This window comes from Ahaetulla prasina, chromosome 14 (assembly GCF_028640845.1).
Source record: "Ahaetulla prasina isolate Xishuangbanna chromosome 14, ASM2864084v1, whole genome shotgun sequence".
NCBI lineage: Eukaryota > Metazoa > Chordata > Lepidosauria > Squamata > Colubridae > Ahaetulla > Ahaetulla prasina.
This window is the reverse complement of record NC_080552.1, coordinates 15,659,423-15,679,241: the sequence shown is the minus strand read 5'-3', so window position 1 is coordinate 15,679,241 and position 19,819 is coordinate 15,659,423. Positions and strand designations below refer to the sequence as shown.

General features: G+C 42.7%; 2 protein-coding genes across 7 annotated transcripts in view; one reads left to right on the top strand and one right to left on the bottom strand.

Annotated features, from left to right (window-relative positions):
* The window catches only part of LOC131185317 (BOS complex subunit NOMO1-like), a 47,439-nt gene extending 45,692 nt beyond the window's left edge, over nt 1–1,747 (bottom strand). The window contains exon 1 of the mRNA XM_058157756.1: nt 1,532–1,747. Coding sequence (XP_058013739.1) covers nt 1,532–1,684 — 153 coding nt within the window. The 5' untranslated portion in view covers nt 1,685–1,747. The remainder of the gene's footprint in view (nt 1–1,531) is intronic.
* Nucleotides 1,748–1,876: 129 nt separating this feature from the next.
* Nucleotides 1,877–19,819, top strand: part of ABCC6 (ATP binding cassette subfamily C member 6) — a 54,668-nt gene continuing 36,725 nt past the window's right edge. The window contains exons 1-6 of one of the 6 annotated variants that reach the window (XM_058157120.1): nt 1,877–1,980; nt 9,452–9,628; nt 11,419–11,522; nt 13,213–13,350; nt 15,732–15,857; nt 17,773–17,834. In XM_058157120.1, coding sequence (XP_058013103.1) covers nt 9,541–9,628; nt 11,419–11,522; nt 13,213–13,350; nt 15,732–15,857; nt 17,773–17,834 — 518 coding nt within the window. In that variant the 5' untranslated portion in view covers nt 1,877–1,980; nt 9,452–9,540. Of the gene's footprint in view, nt 1,981–4,569; nt 7,386–7,813; nt 8,286–9,451; nt 9,629–11,396; nt 11,523–13,212; nt 13,351–15,731; nt 15,858–17,772; nt 17,835–19,819 lie in introns of those variants that run through there. The other 5 variants (XM_058157119.1, XM_058157117.1, XM_058157118.1 and 2 more) reach the window with 5 other exon arrangements.

Sequence of the window (19,819 nt, the reverse complement as noted above, 5' to 3'; positions counted from 1 at the left end):
TATGATACTTAAGTCCTGCTTGCAATCGAACACAACTCTTGGCCAGGCCAATTGACAGATTGGCCAAATGAACACATGACAAGACCTCAAACTCGGAGCCAAACCAAAACCCAGGATGCTGCATCACAGCCATCTGCTCAGGACATTACATCACAGAACCCAACAGGCCACAACACCAAAGCTCAGGACGTTACAACACAACCTACCACCCAGGATGTTACAGCACAAGACTCAGGAGGTCACATTCCCAGAACTCAGGACGTTTCCACACAGCCCATTACCCAGGTCGTTACAACCCAAAAGACTAATGGGCACACAACTAGGACCACACCCACACAGGATGAAACAGCCGACTAATCTGCAAACACCCACTCCATCTACCATTCAAGATGCAACCACACAGCCAACCAATCCTCTTACAGCAACAAAGCCAATACTCCCCACCTCCCCACCAGTATTTACAGAGAGACGGCAGCTCCGACCATGCTTTGCTCGCACAAGCACGAAGCCGAAAGCACCAGCCTGAAGATGATGAGTGAGATCTCGTCAAAACGTCGCCAAGATACTCTCAACCTTACAGAGGAAAAGACCCAAATACACCAAGTCCTACATCTATCTATCTATCTATCTATCTATCTATCTATCTATCTATCTATCTATACACATACACACAGAGACACTATTATATATTACAATCTCACATAATAGTGTGTGTGTGTGTATATTACAGTATCACATACACTTACATTATAAAAAGTAATTTATATATTATATATATATATATATATATATTTGTTTTCTGAGGTTTTCGCGGTTATTTGTATGTAGGTCTTTGGTTATTCGGGTTTTCTCCCACGTAAAATTGGAAGTGTCTTGGCGACGTTTCAACGAAGTCTCATTCGTCATCTTCAGGCTTCAGCTTCTTTTGCAGTTTAGCAAAAGAAATTTAGCAAAAGAAAACCCGAATAACCAAAGACCTACATATATATATATATATATGTATAATATATATATATATGTAGGTCTTTGGTTATTCGGTTTTTTCCCCGCGTAAAATTGGAAGTGTTTTGGTGACGTTTCGACGAAATCCCATTCGTCATCTTCAGGCTAGGTGTTTACAGCTTCGTGCTTCTAGGAGCAAATATTATATATATTTAATATTTAATATATAATATTATATATATAATATTCGTGCTTCTAGGAGCAAATGCTAGAAGCACGAAGCTGAAAACACCAGCTTGAAGATGACGAATGAGACTTCGTCGAAACGTCGCCAAGACACTTCCAATTTTACACGGGAGAAAACCCGAATAACCAAAGACCTACATATATATATATATATACACACACACATATATCTATCTAACTATATATATATATAAAATATAAATATAAGGACTTAAATCACTTCTAATTTAACTTTTAATATTAATTTTTAACATTTTTTAAAAAAAAATACCCTTCATCTTTCCTTGCTCCCTCCGGCCGAGACCCCCGCCCCACTGTCCTACCTAGCAGGGCGGGCGCTCACCTCGATCAGGGAGTAATTGATCTCGACGTCGGACCTGACGAAGCCCCCGCAGCCCACCACGATGTCCTCGGAGCCCCCCGCCCCGCCCCAGAGGGCTCCGCACAGCGCCCACCACCAGCAACCCCACGCCGGCGACCACCACCGCCGCAGCATCGCCGAGCCGCCCGCCGTGACACGCCGAGCAGCCGCGGAAAGGGCCGGCCAGCGCTGACTCAGGAAGAGCCGAGGCGCATGCGCCCGCCCGCGCTCGATGGTTCCTGTCGGAGAAGGAGACAGAGCGGCGAGACGGAAGCGACCAGGAAAGCAGGAAGTTACTTTTTTTCGGGCCGTGCTAGGCGGGAGGCGCTTTTCGTGTCGGTTGCTTCGGAGGCTTTAAGAGAAGGAAACTTTAAAAAAAAGAAAGAAAGAAACATTTGCAGAGGGGAAACCGTTGGCCTTTTGCAATTTATGTATTTGTTTATTTCTTTATTATATTTCTACAAAGCGTTGGGCTTTTGCAATTTATATATTTGTTTTATCTTTTTATTTTATTATATTTCTACAAAGCGTTGGCCTTTTGCAATTTATATATTTGTTTTATCTTTTTATTTTATTATATTTCTACAAAGCGTTGGCCTTTTGCAATTTATTTATTTATCTATTTATTTCTTTATTATATTTCTACAAAGCGTTGGCCTTTTGCAATTTATATATTTGTTTATCTGTTTATTTTACTATATTTCCACAAAGTGTTGGGCTTTTGCGATTTATTTATTTGTTTATCTGTTTATTTGTTTATTATATTTCTACAAAGTGTTGGGCTTTTGCAATTTATATATTTGTTTATCTGTTTATTTTATTATATTTCTACAAAGCGTTGGGCTTTTGCAATTTATTTGTTGGTTTATCTGATTGTTTGTTTATTATATTTCTTCACTTCCCATCACATCTAAGCGACCCTGGGCGTTTTACCGACTTAGAATACCTTTATTGTCACTTTGAATGTAAACTAATCAGCATGCATTAAAATGAGATTCCGTTGCATACAGTAAAAAGAATAAAAAGCGTAAATTAAATGTATGCTTTTTACTGTTTTTTAATTTATGAGTTAAATTTAATGAACTCTAAATAAATTAGAGTTAAAAACAAACAAATTTGAGATATGAAAAAGTTAAACAAAAGGAGGGCCCGCAGTTTTTGCTGGTTTGCAACTGTGCTCACATCCTATCTGAGTTTGCGCCGTTCAAATTTATACTGAATAGGGTGCAATTGCCGAGCGTTCAGCTAGGTTGTCAGTTGAACATGGCTCGTTTCCAGCTCTTCCTGAACAGAATCGATGGGCAGGGAGGATCAATAGCTGGATATGCAGGAGCAGATAATAATGACGGAGTTTGTGGGAAAATACATGTCAAATGCGGAAGGATTTCTAAACGTGGGGTTGCTAAAAAGGCTGCGCTGCGCAAGTAGGCTGGGTTCATACAAGCAGCCCATTTCGCAGAGTGAACTATATAATCAAATGGGTTGTGTTCGCAATGGGGATGTTATAATCAAATGGGTTGTGTGTTGCCATTGCAAAAAACTGGTCCCTAGGATGATGTGAAGCTTCATGAGGTCAACACCACAAAGCTTTGCAGTGTGGTTCTGGAGTCCTTTGCATCAGGGGTGAAATCCAGCAGGTTCTGACAGATTCTGGAGAACCGGTAGTGGAAATTTTGAGGAGTTCGGAGAACCGGCAAATGCTACCTCTGGCTGGTCCCAGAGTGGGGTGGGAATGGAGATTTTGCAGTATCCTTTTCTCAGGAGTGGGGTGGGAATGGGGATTTTGCAGTATCCTTCCCCCCAGGAGTGGGGAGGGAATGGAGATTTTGCCACGCCCACCAAGCCATGCCCACAGAACCGGTAGTAAAAAAATTTGGATTTCACCACTGCCTTGCATCTATCACAAATATATCCTGTGACTCATATTTGTCATGACATCTACATACATAGTTGTGTTATTTGACCATCCACACCCCTTTACTGGGTGAAATTCACAACACAATGGCCACAAAAAAAAAGCTCTATGCACCTTTATTATTTGTATAAAGAACTCAAGGCTCCTTCCTCCTCCTATTTCCCCCATACTAACAACCCTGTGTGGTGAGTTGGGATGAAAGAGAAGGACTGGCCCAAAGTTACCCAGCTAGTTGGCTTTTATGCCTAAGGCAGGACTAGAACGCACCAACACCTGGTGATTGGCTCAAGATCACCCAGTTGGCTTTCATGCTTAAGGTGGGACTAGAACTCATGTCGTGTCCCACTCCTCTTCTGATGGCTGGGTCGGGGAAGTCTGTATCAAGCGTGGCCACAAAGCCTCTGCAGCTTTGCCGAAGTTCTGTCAGAGTTCTCAGGGCAGGCAGGAATCCAAGGTGTGACTTCAGCAATCCAAATTAGACTTTGCCTGACTCAAAGACTGCCAGAAAACAGATCCTTTTATATAAGCCATGGGGTGTGGCTCCATGACTCAGCACTTATCTAGGCCTGCCCCTCCCTTCCTTTTGCTGACGTCGCCTCTCCATTCTCCGGAAGCGTGGATCCCTCCACCCTCCAGCTGACGGCAATTCCAGCTCGTGACTGGTTTCCTGCTCCTCATGTTCACATGTTGTGTGGGAGAGGTTTATTTGCTCAGTTTATCCGGGCATGGTGCCAGGACTGGGGGCTGAAGGCATGCCAGGCCATTCATCTTGCTCGGTCTGTCCGGGCATGGTGCCAGGACTGGGGGCTGGAGGCATGCCAGGCCGTTCGTCTTCATTATCCGTCTCTGGCTGAGATAACAGGAGATGAGAGGGGTCCGGCTGCGGAGAGGGGGGTCGGGCGAGGCACAACAACTCACCTTCTGGTGATGGGTCCAAAGTCACCCAGCTGGCTTTCATGCCTTAGATTGTCGTGTCCCACTCCTCCGCTGACGGCCGGGTCAGGGAAATCTGAATCAGGCATGCCTCTGCAGCTCTGCCAAAGTCCTAGCAAAGTCCTCAGGGCAGGCAGGAGACCAGAAAGTGACTTCAGCAAGATATGTTCAACTTTGCCTGACTCAGAGACTGCCAGAAAGCAGATCCTTTATATAGGCCATGGGGTGTGGCTCCATGACTCAGCACTTATCCAGGCCTGCCCCTCCCTTCCTTCTGACGCCGCCGCCTATCAATTCTTCTGAAGCGAGGGTCACTCCAGTCGGCAGCTGTTGGTAATTGACCTCCCTCAGGCTCACATGCTGTGGGGGAGGGGGAGGGGTCTAGTTGCTCCGTTTGCCTGGGCATGGAGCCAGGGCTGGGGCCGGGAGGTGCTCGCTCCTCCGCAGCCTGCTTGGGCATGGAGCCAGGGCTGGGGCCGGGAGGTGCCCCCTCCTCCTCAGCCTGTCTGGGCATGGAGCCAGGGCTGGGGCCGGGAGGCATACTAGGACATTCCTCAGCGTTCGGAAGCAGATAAGAAGACCCCGGCTGCAGTGAGAGCGGGCAAGACACAACATAGATGGGACTACAACTCACCATCTCCTGGTTTCTAGTCTAGTTTAGTGCCTTCACCACGAGACCAAACTGGTTCTTAATAGCCATTTACGTGGCTGAGAGGGATTTACTAGCATGAACTTAGTTGAATCTGGGTTTTCTTGCCATGGTTTTGGTTCAACCACCGTTTCTTACTGATGTTCAGTTCAACAGAAAGAAAAATGGGGAACCTTGTTGTCCTTTTTCAGACCTTTCAATGTCTCAGCCAGGTGCTGACTCTAGCAGGATTTACATTCTTGGCAGACATGGTTGATTTATCAACTAAAGCAGGTATCTAAGCCGTGACATCGATCCTAGACTGCTTTTCAATTTAAGAGAATCATTTACCAGTCTGGTTTATTGATTAGTTTACACCAAGCCAAGCATCTAACCTTCAGTGGACTTTACTACTAAATTCCCAAAGCACTCTTTGTTTAAAACAGCCCATCCCCACAAATGCCCTTCAGCCTGGTTTATTTAATTTGCATTTCTGGTTTTCAATAAACCCTCCCTCACCATATATTGTAAACCAAGATTTAGAACTAAACCATTGTGGTTTATTTAACAAAACATAATTAGAGAAATCAGGGCTTCATACAGCGCGGGAATCCATCTAAGGTGCAGAGAAGAGCAACAAAGATGATTAGGGGACTGGAGGCTAAAACATATAAAGAATGTTTGCTGGAATTGGGTATGTCTAGCTTGACAAAAAGAAGGACTAGGGGGTGACATGATGGCTTTGTTCCAATACCTCAGGGGCTGCCCCAAAGAAGAGGGAGTCAAGCTATTCTCCAAAGCACCTGAAGGCATGACAAGAAGCAGCGGGTGGAAATTAATCAAGGAGAGAAGCAACTTAGAACTAAGGAAAAATTTTGTGACATTTAGAACAATTAATCAGTGGAACAACTTGCCTCCAGAAGTTGTGAATGCTCCAACACTGGAAATTTTTAAGAAGAGATTGGATAACCATTTGTCTGAAGTGGTGTAGGGTTTCCCACCTAAGCAGGGGGTTGGACTAGAAGACCTCCAAGGTCCCTTCCAATTCTGTTATTCTAGTCTAATCTAGTCTAGTCTAAGGTGAACTGGGTTTTTCAACTTCTAGTTGACATTCTTGTCATAAGGCTTCAGAAACAGCGTTGATAGAATTCTCTGCCTATAGTGAATTTAGCATGGACATCTGTTTTGTAGACCAGCTGCAACTGGTCATTCTCTCCTCCATATTTGATCTATGGATTTGGTTTTAGGTGTGATAGGGGAGGAACTCTTGATGTCAAGACACCAAAAAGGGTGCAGAGAAGATCCACAAAAGATGATTAGGGGCCTGGAGGCTAAACCATATGATGAACGGTTGTGGGAACTGGGTAGGTTAAGTCTAATGAAGAAAAGGATGAGGGGTGATATGACAGCAGTCTTCTACTACTTGAGAGGCTGTGACAGTGAAGATTGTTGTTGTTAGTTGCAAAGTTGTGTCCGACCCATCACGACCCCATGGACAACGTTCCTCCAGGCCTTCCTGTCCTCTACCATTTAAGCTCACGCCAACTGCTTCAGTGACTCCATCCAGCCACCTCGTTCTCTGCCGTCCCCTTCTTCTTTTGCCCTCAATCTTTCCCAGCATTAGGCTGGAAGCATTAGACAGTGAAGATAGGATGGACTTATTCCATCCTCTGGGCCTCTGGTGGCTCAGACTGCTAAGACAGTCTGTTATTAACACAGCTGCTTGCAATTACTGCAGGTTCAAGTCCCACCAGGCCCAAGGTTGACTCAGCCTTCCATCCTTTATAAGGTAGGTAAAATGAGGACCCAGATTGTTGGGGGCAATAAGTTGACTTTGTATATAATATACAAATGGATGAAGACTATTGCTTAACATAGTGAGTCTTCGGAGAAGGGCGGGATATAAATGCAAATAAATAAATAAAAAATTCTCCAAAGCTGCTGAGGGCAGGACAAGAAGTAACGGATGGAAGCTTATCAAAGAGACATCCAATTTGGAACTAAGGAGAAATTTCCTAACGAGAACAATTGATCAGTGGAACAGCTTGCCTTCAGAAGAATTTTTTTTAATAAGAGATTGGACAACCATTTGTCCAGAATGGAATGGGTTCTTCTGCTCAAGCAGGGGGAGTTAGACTAGAAAACCTCTTAAGGTCCTTCCCTAGTCCGGGTATTCTGTGTTCTAAATCCCCACCCCCTGGAAGGGGCAGAACTCCGCACGGAACCAAAGAAGATAAATATTGCAGAATGACAACAGGCAGCAATCAGATGTGCACAAGACAGAAACCTCATCCGCTGATACAATGACCTGGGCACCTGAATTAGGTCGTTCTCAGCAGAATCCAACAGCTGGACTGGGGGTGAGCAGAAAGCAGTTCTCCTTTCTGGCTGTTGATTGATATAAATATATATGGGTTTCACTGTGGGTTAATTGAACATGCAGAGACACTTAAAGGAATGGAAAAAATGGATTGACTATATTCAAAGTAGATATCAGACTAAGAGTTATCAGACTGCCTTTGAATGATTATGATGTATTATTTTTGATTGTTTTCGGGGGAAGTTAGGAATTGATGAGAATTGTAGGGGTATAATTAAGTTGGGACAAAAAATTTTTAGCATATGTTTGTTTTATTTTTAACTATACCTTGTGCTCGTTCTGGGAAGTCGGGGAGGGGTTGTGAAGGGAGGGGGGAGGGGAGGGGGATGAAAGGGGGGGAAAATTTTCTGTAAAACTTTTTGAATTAAAAAAAAAAAAAGAACATGCAGACACTGGATAAGTCTGGTCCAAGTGAAGGGCAATGAGCATTTTCCACGTACGAGTTTATGCATGCCCACTCACTGGTAAAAGATTCTGTCCATCTGTTCTCTTTTTTGTTAAAGTTTTTTTTTTCTTCCCATCAATTTATATTTTCTAGTTCCTTCCTCAAATCAGATTTGGAGGTAAGTAACAGAACGGAAAAACCGATCTGAGGAACGGTGAAACTGTGCCTTTTAGCCTGGATGCAAGAGAGGAGGGAAAAAAGAATAAAAATCAAGAAACTTTGGACTTTTGGACGTTTTTCAAAATGTTTTCTGGCTAAGACTGGGAAAGAGGAGTTGGAGGGCTATATCAAGAGCGACAGAACTCAGAAGGATTCCCAGCGGAGATCACAAACAGGAAACAGATGGAAACTGCAACCATTTAGTAAAAAGGGGGCCTAATAGCCAAGAAAATGAGGAGAAAAGAGCCTAGACGTTTGAGCATTTAAATCTATTCTGTAGGTCTTATCTGGGGGGGAAAAAGGGGCGTAATTTTCCCGCCTCGCTTTTGAACTTTTCTGTTAAGAAATGAGGTTAATGGTTGGCTTTTGGTTTTAAGTCAGTTGGTGTTTGAAATTGGTTGAACTGGCTGAACCGCTTTATTAATAGCCTTTCTGGGTGGAAGCGAGCTGGACAATTACAGAGTACATGTTTTGAGCTCAGCGGTTGTGATTTTGCATTTTGTTTTTTTGTTTTTTTCCAAGTTTTTTATTTTTGTGTTTTTTTATAAAGGTATCAAATCAGTGTGGCACCCGGGTGTCATACATTCTAATACAAATAAAAGTACCTAATCAGGCTACTCATCATCATTACATTCAATCCGCTTATACACACACACACACACACTATTATGTGAGATTGTAATATATAATAGTGTCTCTGTGTGTATGTGTATAGATAGATAGATAGATAGATAGATAGATAGATAGATAGATAGATAGATAGATAGATGATAGATAGATAGATAGATGTAGGACTTGGTGTATTTGGGTCTTTTCCTGTGTAAGGTTGAGAGTATCTTGGCGACGTTTTGACGAGATCTCACTCATCATCTTCAGGTTGGTGCTTTCGGCTTTGTGCTTGTGCGAGCAAAGCATGGTCGGAGCTGCCGTCTCTGTAAATACTGGTGGGGAGGTGGGGAGTATTGGCTTTGTTGCTGTAAGCGGGTTGGTTGGCTGTGTGGTTGCATCTTGAATGGTAGATGGAGTGGGTTTTTGCAGATTAGTCAGCTGTTTCATCCTGTGTGGGTGTGGTCCTAGTTGTGTACCCATTAGTCTTTTGTGTTGTAACGACCTGGGTAATTTTTGTATTTTTTTATAAAGATATCAAATCAGTGTGGCACCCGGGTGTCATACATTCTAATACAAATAAAAGTACCTAATCAGGCTACTCATCATCATTACATTCAATCCGCTTATGTATTTCTAACAATGATACACACTTGTATTAAGTTATAGCCTATCGTCGTTCAATTATTCCACATTTCCTCTTGTTATTGCTTTCATTTTATGATATCAAAATACATGTGCTAACATTCCCCCTTCTCTTATTTATATCACTTATTCTAGCTTTTAATCGTATCGCCCTTTATTAAGAGACTTCTTGCGATCTTGTGTTTTCATAGACCCGGAACCAGACCTGGTGGATGGATCTTCCCAGCTTTGCAGCCTGTTTTCAAAACACCGTTGCCGTTTGGATCCCTTGTATCTATCTATGGATTTCTTTCCCCTTCTATTATCTTTACCTTCAGAAAAACCGCAGGGGATATATCAGGATGTCGGCTGTCTTCAAAGCAAAAATGGTAAGGTTCAAACCAGTGGCGAAATCCAAATTTTTTTGCTATCGGTTCTGTGGGCGTGGCTTGCTGGGCATGGTGTGGCGTACTGGGCGTGGCTTGGTGGGCATGACAGAGGAAGGATAATGCAAAATCTCCATTCCCACTCCACTCTGGGACCAGCCAGAGGTGGTATTTGCTGGTTCTCCAAACTACTCAAAATTTCCACCACCGCTTCTCTGAACTGCTCAAAATTTCCGCTACCGGTTCTCCAGAACCTGTCAGAACCTGCTGGATTTCACCCCAGTTCAAACCCAGGAGAAGGATTCCATCCATCCATCCATCCATCCATCCATCCATCCATCCATAAATAATCAATGTCTGATTCTTTGTTTGTTTGTTCCATTTCAGCGGCTACCTGTTTCAGTCAACGAGTCCGACTGGCTTACCGTTCATAAAATATATTACGATTAAAAACATTTAAAAAAAAACATTTTAAAACCTAAACAGTGAAACCGGTGAAAACATCCAATTCAATCTAATTGTGGTGAAACATCAGTGATGGAATTCAATTTTTTTTACTATCGGTTCTGTGGGTGTGGCTTGGTGGGCGTGGTGTGGCTTTCTGGGTGTGGCAGGGGAAGGATACTGCAAAATCCCCATTCCTTCCCCACTCCAGGGGAAAGATATTGCAAAATCCTCATTCTCTCCCCACTCTGAGGCCAGCCAGAGGTGGTATTTGCCGGTTCTCCGAACTACTTAAAATTTCCGCTACTGGTTCTCCAGAACCTGTCAGAACCTGATGAATAGCACCCCTGTTAAACATCCAACGAATCCAGTTGTAGGTATTATCATTATGCTGTTCTCTTTCCACCTAGAGTGTTCAAGCACAAATAAGAATGATAAAGCAGTAGAAATATAGTTTAAAATACCAGGTAGTCCTCGACTTACGAATTGAGACCAGAATTTCCATTGCTTAAGCAAGGCAGTTGCTCAGTGAGTCACGTCTGACTTCACAGCCTCTTGGCCACAGTCTTTGAGCGAACCACTGCCGTTGCTAAGTGAATTATGTGGCAATTAAGTGAATCTGGATTCACTTGCTTGTTGGAAGCAAGATGGAAAATCACAAAAGGCAAATGTGTGACCCCTGAGATCCTACAACCGTTTATAAATAAGTGATGCAGTGGTGAAATCTGAACTGATTTGCTACTAGTTCGCTGGCCCTGCATGCGCCTTGCGCACCAAATGCACACTGCATTCGCATACACACTGTGCACCAAACACACACTGCACATGTGCATGCACGGTAGGGGCCAAAAGGAGGCTTGGGAAGGTAAGTAGAACAGCAAGGGAGGGATCATCTGTGCCGCGCGGTTTAGTTTGGCTAGAAAGCAGGATTTCCTGCTTTCTAGCAAAGCTAAATCGTGCGGCACAGCTGATCGTCAGAAATACCAGTTCAATTGATCCGGTAGCTTTTTTTACTACCAGTTCAACCGAACCAGTAGTTTTTAATCACTACTGGTTTGCCCAAACCGGAGCAAACCGGTAGCATTTCACCCCAGAAGTGATGGTTCCCAAACATGTGAATCTTAATTACGTGGCCACTAGGATGCTACAACGGTTATTAAGTTTAAGGATTGGTTGTAAGTCACTTTTCCCAGTGCCCTTCTAGTTTCCAATGGTCGCTAAATGAATGATTGTAAGTTAAAGACTCTCTGTAATGATAATTATGTAATAACGTTGGACAAAATTGGATCTCACATTTTTCTGACTGTGCCCTTTTCCATTTTGTTAGATTCTTGCCTTTGTCTTGTTAGTGCTGTGTTTCTCCATCATCTCGTACCTCCTTTGGAAAGCTAACCAAGGGGTTTCACCAGGACCTGGGCTCATCATTAGCTCTACAATTCAACTGGTCACAATGGTGAGAACAATCCGTTTGTGTTCTGTTTCCCTCCCCCCAATACTCCCAGCAAAGAGTCAGTCAGAGGCCTCCTTTTCTAATTTATTTACATAGATAAATGTCCTGGCCACGTCTACCCACGGACCTGCCAAGTTTCTGGAGATAACGAGGAAATTATAGATAAGGCCAGAATTACTCACGAATATATTCTTCCCTCCATTGATACAGTTTGCCCGCGCAAATTCATTGCTTTGTCCAAGACAAAAAACCAGGAAGCCTCCTATTTATAGTCTCTGCAGATGTCACTGCATGACAATCATTACTTGGCTTTATCCCAACGCTGCTTCTGCTGCGCGCGCCGGTCACGTCTGCGCAGTCTTGCATCACTCCAAAACTGTTCTTGGGGCGTTGCCAAATCAGAAGAAGGCTCCAGAGAATCAGGCCTTGCCGGCCCCTCCTCCTCCCTTTGAGTAGGTGCCAGGGAGGGAGAGGGCCCAAGAGAAGCATGGCTTGCCAGGTCTTCTCCCTCACTTTCTGAATCATCCGAGTCCAGGAGTCCAGGTCCAGGAACCTGGGTCACAACAGTTTGTCTCTATTTTTCACACACTTCTTTGCTTTAGAGCTTAAGATCACCTGAAGAAGAAACTTGATATTATTCTAGTCCAACCCTCTGCTTTAGGCAGGAAACCCTACACCACTTCAGACAAATGGTTATCCAACATCTTCTTAAAAACTTCCAGTGGTGGAGCATTCACCGCTTCTGGAGACAAGTTGTTCCACTGATTAATTGTTCTAAATATCACAAAATTTATCCTTAGTTCTAAGTTGCTTCTCTCCTTGATTAGTTTCCACCCACTGCTTCTTGTCGTGCCCTCAGGTGCTTTGGAGAATATTTATTTATTTATTTATTTATTTATTTAAATTTTTATACCGCCCTTCTCCCGAAGGACTCAGGGTGGTGTACAGCCAAAGATAAAAACAATAAAGTATACAAAGTTAAAATATCAATTTAAAATACTTATTCAATAATGGCTGAATTAAAACCGTTAATTGACCCAACCTAAAATAGCCCATATAAAATTACAAAAAGTTAAAATTTAAAATTTAAAAATTTAAAAATCAGGCCAGTCCCGCTTGGATAAATAAGTAAGTTTTTAATTCCTGGCGAAAGGTCCGAAGGTCAGATATTTGGCGCAAACCGGGGGAAGTTCGTTCCAGAGGGTAGGTGCTCCAACAGAGAAGGCCCTTCCCCTGGGGGTCGCCAGCCGGCATTGCTTGGCGGATGGCACCCTGAGAAGACCCTCTCTGTGGGAGCGTACGGGTCGATGGGAGGCATAAGGTAACAGCAGGCGGTCCCGTAAGCTTGACTCCCTCTTCTTTGGGGCAGCCGCTGAGATATTGGAAGGCTGCTATCATGTCTCCCCTCGTCCTTCTTTTTGTCAAACTAGACATACCCAATTCCAGCAAACATTCTTTATGTGTTTTAGCCTCCAGTCCCCTAATCATCTTTGTTGCTCTTCTCTGATGAATTGGTCTAAGAGAAACCGCATGACTTAGTAGAGTTTAACCAAGAGACAACAAACCTAATAGAAAGTTGAGAGTTTACGCGAAATACCTTCGTTGGGGAATATTCTGGAGCCCTGCATTCTCCATGGTTCCTCAAAAGCCGATTCCAATCGCCTTTATAGTTAGTATTTCTCCTCCATTTTAGGTCCTTGTGGTTTTTCTCACCCAGATGGAACGGATGAGAGGGGTCCAGTCTTCAGCTGTCTTGATGGTCTTTTGGCTGCTGTCTCTCCTCTCCTCTAGTGTCTCTTCCAGCTTCAAATTGCACCAAGCGATGGAAGGGGTAAGTCTGCCTCTGTCAACCTTGTGAGGTAGTCTCCGTAAAGAAGCACAACAGCACAGGTGGTCCTCGACTTACGACCAGAATTGAGGCCAGAATTTCCATTCTTATGCAAAGCGGTTGTTAAATGAGCCACGCCTAAGTTTATAGTAACAAAATCTTACAAGTTTGAAAGTACAGGTGGTCCTCGACTTATGACTGCAATCGAGCCCAAAATGTAAGTCGTTATGTGTGACATTTGTTAAGTGACCCATTTTATGACCTTGTTAAGTGAATCATTGCAGTTAAGTTAGCCTTATTTTTACCCTACGATTATCATTAAGCGTTGTACCTTTTTATTCTTGAAGAATGTATTTTATTCTCCTTATGTACACTGAGAGCTTATGCACCGAAGACAAATTCCTTGTGTGTCCAATCACACTTGGCCAATAAAGAATTCTATTCTGTTCTGTTCTGTTCTGTTCTGTTCTATTCTATTCTATTCTATTCTATTCTATTCTATTCTATTTATTCCATTCCATATTTTCTATCCTATCCTATCCTATCCTATCCTATCCTAATTTTCTTCAATCCATTCTATTCTATTCTATTCTATTCTATTCTATTCTATTCTATTCTATTCTATTCTATTCTATTCTATTCTATTCTTCTCTTTTCTTCATTCCATTCCATATTTTCTATCCTATCCTATCCTAATTTTCTTCAATCCATTCTATTCTATTGTATTCTGTTGTATTCTATTCTATTCTATTCTATTCTATTCTATTCTATTCTATTCTATTCTATTCTATTCTATTCTATTCTATATTCCATTCCATATTTTCTATCTTATCCTATCCTATCCTATCCTATCCTATCCTATCCTAATTTTCTTCAACCCATTACATTCCAACTATTCTATTCTATTCTATTCTATTCTATTCTGTTCTATTCTGTTCTGTTCTGTTCTGTTCTGTTCTGTTCTGTTCTATTCGCACGGTTGTTACTGTAAGTCAATCTGGTTTCCCCACTGGCTTTGGTTGTCAGAAGGTCAGAAAAGGGGATCACGTGACCCCAGGGACACTGCAACCGTCATAACTGTGAACCTAGTTGTCAAGCATCGGAAGGTAAATCGCACGACCATGGAGATACTGCAACAGTCGTAAGTGTGAAAAAGGATCATAAGTCACATTTTTCAGTGCCGTTGTACCTTTGAGCAGTCATTAAGCGAACGGTTGTAAGTCGAGGACTACCTGTACATCTCTCCCTTTACAGTCCAAGAAACTAGGGAGGGTTTCTTTTGGGATGTTTACCACTTCCCATTCCTTCTGAGGCAGGGGTGAAATGCTCCCGGTTCAAACCGGATTGCCCGATCTGGTAGCGATGGCGGCGAGTGGTTCGGAGAACCAGTAGCAAAAATCCCTCCCCCCCCCCCGCCCAGCTGAGCCGTGCGATCATCAGAGGTTTTTTTAAAAAAAAACTTTTAAAAGCATTTTTTAAAAAAACTTTTAAAAGGCATTTTAAATTTTGGCTGAAAAAAATGCTTTTAAAAAAAAAACCAAAAGCCTCTGACGATCAGGCAACTCAGCTGGGATCGTCAGAGCCTTTTAAAAGCATTTTTTTACAACCTCTTCAGCTGAAGAGGTTGTGAAAAAATGCTTTTAAATGTAAAAAAAAAAAAAAAAGTTGGCCGTGCCCACCCACTCACATTACTTCCCCCCCACCAAGAACCAGTAGTAACAAATTTTACATTTCACCTCTGTTCTGAGGACTCAGCTGCCTCTTATCTAACCGTTGCCTAGTCTGCAGCTCTTCCGCCTGTGTCCCCAAACTCATGACCATAGATCATTACAGGGTTAGTAACAGAGATATATGCAATTGCTGGTCATTACAAAAATAAGGTGGCAGACTTACTGGAATAATACTGGAAGAAAGAAGAGGTACCTACAATAGAAGAATGGATATTGAAAGTCATTAATTTGGCTGAGATGGCTAAAATCTCAGCTTTTTTGAAAGACAATACGCAGGAAAGATATTTAATTGAATGGAAAAAATGGATTGATTATCTACAAAACAGATATCAGATTAAGAAATATCAGATTGCCTTTGAATAATTAGGAAGTATTATTTTATGTAATGGGGAGGGGGTTGGGAGATGAAAAGATTTGGATGAGGTTAATTGGATTAGAAGGGAAAAATTTTACTCTATGTTTGGTTTATCTATAACAATACCTTGTGATTGACCCGGGAAGCCCGGGGGGGGGGGTAAGGGAGGGGGGAAGGGGGTTTTCTGGGAGGGAGGGGGGAAAAAAGGGAGGGAAATGTTTTTGTTTTTTAAAACCTTTTCAATAAAAAAAAAAAAGGTGGCAGACTTTCAATTTAAACATATATATTTTTTAACACAGAGGTTCCAGGAACAGCCTTTCCAGCAACTGACTTCATACATTTACTTTGCTCTGGTTTTATCGGAACTGGTCTTGTGCTGTTTTACAGATCCCGCGCCTTTCTTTTCTAAAATTAGCAATGACTCAGTAAGTAGCTGAATTTTAGATTCTTCCTTTGTAGAGCTTGGAATAGATTTTAGCCTTGTTGGTACTTCTTTTTTTTTTAATTTACATTTATATCCCGCCCTTCTCCGAAGACTCAGGGCGGCTTACAGTGTGTAAGGCAATAGTCTCATCCTATTTGTATATTTACAAAGTCAACTTATTGCCCCCCCAACAATCTGGGTCCTCATTTTACCTACCTTATAAAGGATGGAAGGCTGAGTCAACCTTGGGCCTGGTGGGACTAGAACCTGCAGTAATTGCAGGCAGCTGTGTTTTAATAACAGGCTTCTTACAGCCTGAGCCACACTGCGGCCCTAGACCTGTGATGGTGAACCTATGGCACGTGTGCCAGTGGTGGGTTTCAAAAAATTTTACTACCCGTTCTGTGGGCGTGGCTTGGTGGGCATGGCATGGCTTGGTGAGCGTGGCTTGGTGGACGTGGCAGGGGAAGGATACTGTAAAATCTCCATTTCCTCCCGATCAGCTGAGACTCAGGAGGCAGAGAATAGATGGGGCGGGGCCAATCAGAATTACCACCAAGCCACACCCACAGAACCTGTTAAGGGTAATCTGGGTTCACAGCCAAGGTTGTGGATTGTTGAGCAGAGTACCCTACGCATGAAAATGACTGAGACTGGTTGTATACAATAACGGTCACTTGCAGACAAACTGGGGTTTGATATTCTTTTACTTTTAGGGAAAAGGCAAAGTCATAGTCCAAAAACAATTCCAGGTCATACACATATAAAGCCAGTCAGTCAGTCTTCTTACCAACGTAGACTTGCAAAACAAACAAGGTCTTCTTTCAGTTCGGCAAAACATAGTTCAATTCACAACAGTCAGTATCTTGAGGAATCAGTAACTAGCCATGATCAAGCAACGATCATAAAGCTCAAATATACAGTTGCAGCATGTCACCAGGTTACAATGCTGTAGCGTCCCTGTAGCTTCCCCACAAGCCATAATTTAGTAGTCCTTTTATACATTGGCTACAGAGCTCAGCCAATCAGGATGCTTGCATGATGCAGCACAGCCTTAAAGCAATATCATGCCTTTCTACAAACATACATAGTTAGTTTATATATTGCCTGGCCAACTAGTTAGGCAAATAACAATTTCCTGACAGAACCGGTAGTAAAAAAAAATTGAAACCCACCACTGCTCCAGAAGTTGTGGGTGCTTCATCACTGGAGGTTTTTAAGAAGAGACTGGATTAGAAGACCTCCAAGGCAGTGGCGGGGTTCAAATAATTTAACAACCGGTTCTCTGCCCTAATGATTTCTTCCAACAACCAGTTCACCAAACTGCTCAGAAAGTTAACAACCGGCTCTCCCGAAGTGGTGCGAACTGGCTGAATCCCACCACTGGACCTAACAGAGGCAGAAGAGATTAAGAAGAGGTCTTCTTATTGATTGCGGTGTGGCTCAGGCTGTAAGATAGCCTGTTATTAAAACACAGCTGCCTGCAATTACTGCAGGTTCTAGTCCCACCAGGTCCAAGGTTGACTCAGCCTTCCATCCTTTATAAGGTAGGTAAAATGAGGACCCAGATTGTTGGGAGGGCAATAAGTTGACTTTGTAAATATACAAATAGAATGAGACTATTGCCTTACACACTGTAAGCTGCCCTGAGTCTTCGGAGAAGGGCGGGATATAAATGTAAATAAATAAATAAAAATTGATTTTATCCAATCTGAATGGGTATCAGAGACTGCTTTGAAGATGACTTTTGAAGATAGGTTTGAAGAGCCATTGAAATTGCCGTTGAATCTCTTGCAACTCCAAGCCCTGTTGCCTAAAATTCCAAGAATTGGCTTTCTCCCACCACTTACAGCCATTGTTCTCTGCGTTGATGTGTGCAGATTTGAATAGTTGTCCTTTTCTTTCAACATTCGCAGAATCCTTGTCCTGAATCCGGAGCCTCTTTCATTTCCAAAATCACATTCTGGTGGTTTGCTGGGTAAGAATTCAAACAATATTGCCCCTGGCTTTTAAATGACAAGCGATGGTTTGTCCGATCCATCTGTTCGACTGGGCAAAAAGGTATTTTGCCGAGCCTTTTCCCTCTCCAGGTTAAGCCAGACTGCCTTCTGCTGTTAATTGAAGCTGCTCTCAGAAGCCAATGTCATTACAGGGAGTTGACAGTTAATATTATGCCTCTGCAGAAAGGCAGTTTGCAGAGAAATCTGGGGGAACAGAGGCCTTAAATTAAGGAGCTGCAGCCAAAAAAAAAAAGGTTTTATTTTTTTTTCTTTTTATGGCCAAAAGAGCCTAAGAACACAGTGCAGATATAATATTTGACAGAAGGTAAACAAGAGAAATGTTCCATGGTACTCCAATGCACCTTGCACTTTTGATAACCAAAGCATTGCAATTGTCAAGGTTCTGAAATCGTGAGCCACGAGCAAAGCTTCAAAAGAAATCCAGTTATTTATTAGGAGCTTAATGTCGGTATGTTCCCAAATGAAGCCAGCTCTGACCCCATGTAATTTATGGCCCCAATCATGACCCTGTTTCCCCCCTCCCCCCAGAGTGTGTCATCAATCACATTCGCCAACAGAGCAATTTCTCGGATTGTAGAGATCACTCCCCACTGGCCGCTGTGGGTAACCCTGGGAGACAGCCTTAGGAAAGATACGTCTGGAATGTACTCCTGTCTTTGGCTGCCATACTGCTTCATCGGTTTCCCATACCCCTTGCCTATGGTAACTTGAGAGGAGATCAGGGATGCGTTCCAAGCAATCTTGTTCCAACAAACCCAAGAGATGTCACGGTTTGTAAAGTTCACAAACACAGATGGTCCTCGATTTATGGCCACAATTGAACCCAAAATTTCTGTTGCTACGTGAGGCGTTTGTTAAGTTTTGCCTCATTTGATGATCGTTCATGCCACGGTTGTTAAGTGAACCACTACAGCTGTGAAGGTAATAACTTGGTTGTTAAGTGAATCTGGCTTTCCCTCATTGACTTTGCTCGTCTGAAGGTCACAAAAGGGGATCACATAGCTCCAGGATACTGCAACCGTCATAATTATGAGCCAGTTGCCAAGCATCTGAATTTTGATCCCGTGGCCATGGGGATACTACAATGGTCGTAAGTGTGAAACATGATCTTAAATCACTTGTTTCAGTGCCGTTGTAACTTCGAACAGACACTAAATGAATTAGTGTAAATTGAAGACTACCTGTAACCGGGATTGTGCAAAACCTTGATTTGATGGCAATTGAGCTGAAAATTCCCTTTAAATCAAATTCCTAAATCCATCCAATCCGGTCAAATCAAACCTTTATTGTCAATGCACAACATGTGTACAATGAAATTGATCTTTTCAAGACAGTTTGTTCACCAGAGTTTTGTCCTTGAATAGACCATCCAGATTGACCCAAATCATCCAATCCACGATTTGTGATGGATCCTGGATGATTCACACACATCTAGTAACAACTGAACCTCAACCATCCTTTACTTGTAATCCAAGACCAAACACAGTAACAGATTAATCTGTTGCATACCATTTTTTCGGTGGTGAGATCTGAACCGGTTTGCTACCAATTCGCTGGCCACGCGTGCGCGCTGCGCACCAAGCATGTGCTGTGATTACACATGCTCAGTGCGCACCAAACACACGCTGCACACACATGTACAGTATACACCAAAAGGAGGCATGGGTAAGTAGAACAGCGAGGGGGCGATCAGCTTTACCATGCAATTTAGCTTCACTAGAAAACAGGATTTCCTGCTTTCTAGCAAAGCTAAACTGCGCGGCACAGCTGATCGTCGGAAATAGAACCGGTAGCTTTTTTTAACTACCGGTTCGCCCAAACTGGTAGCTTTTTTTTAATTATTTATTTATTTATTTATTTATTTATTTATTTATTTATTTAATCAAATTTTTATACCGCCCTATCTCCCGAAGGACTCAGGGCGGTTTACAGCCCGATAAAA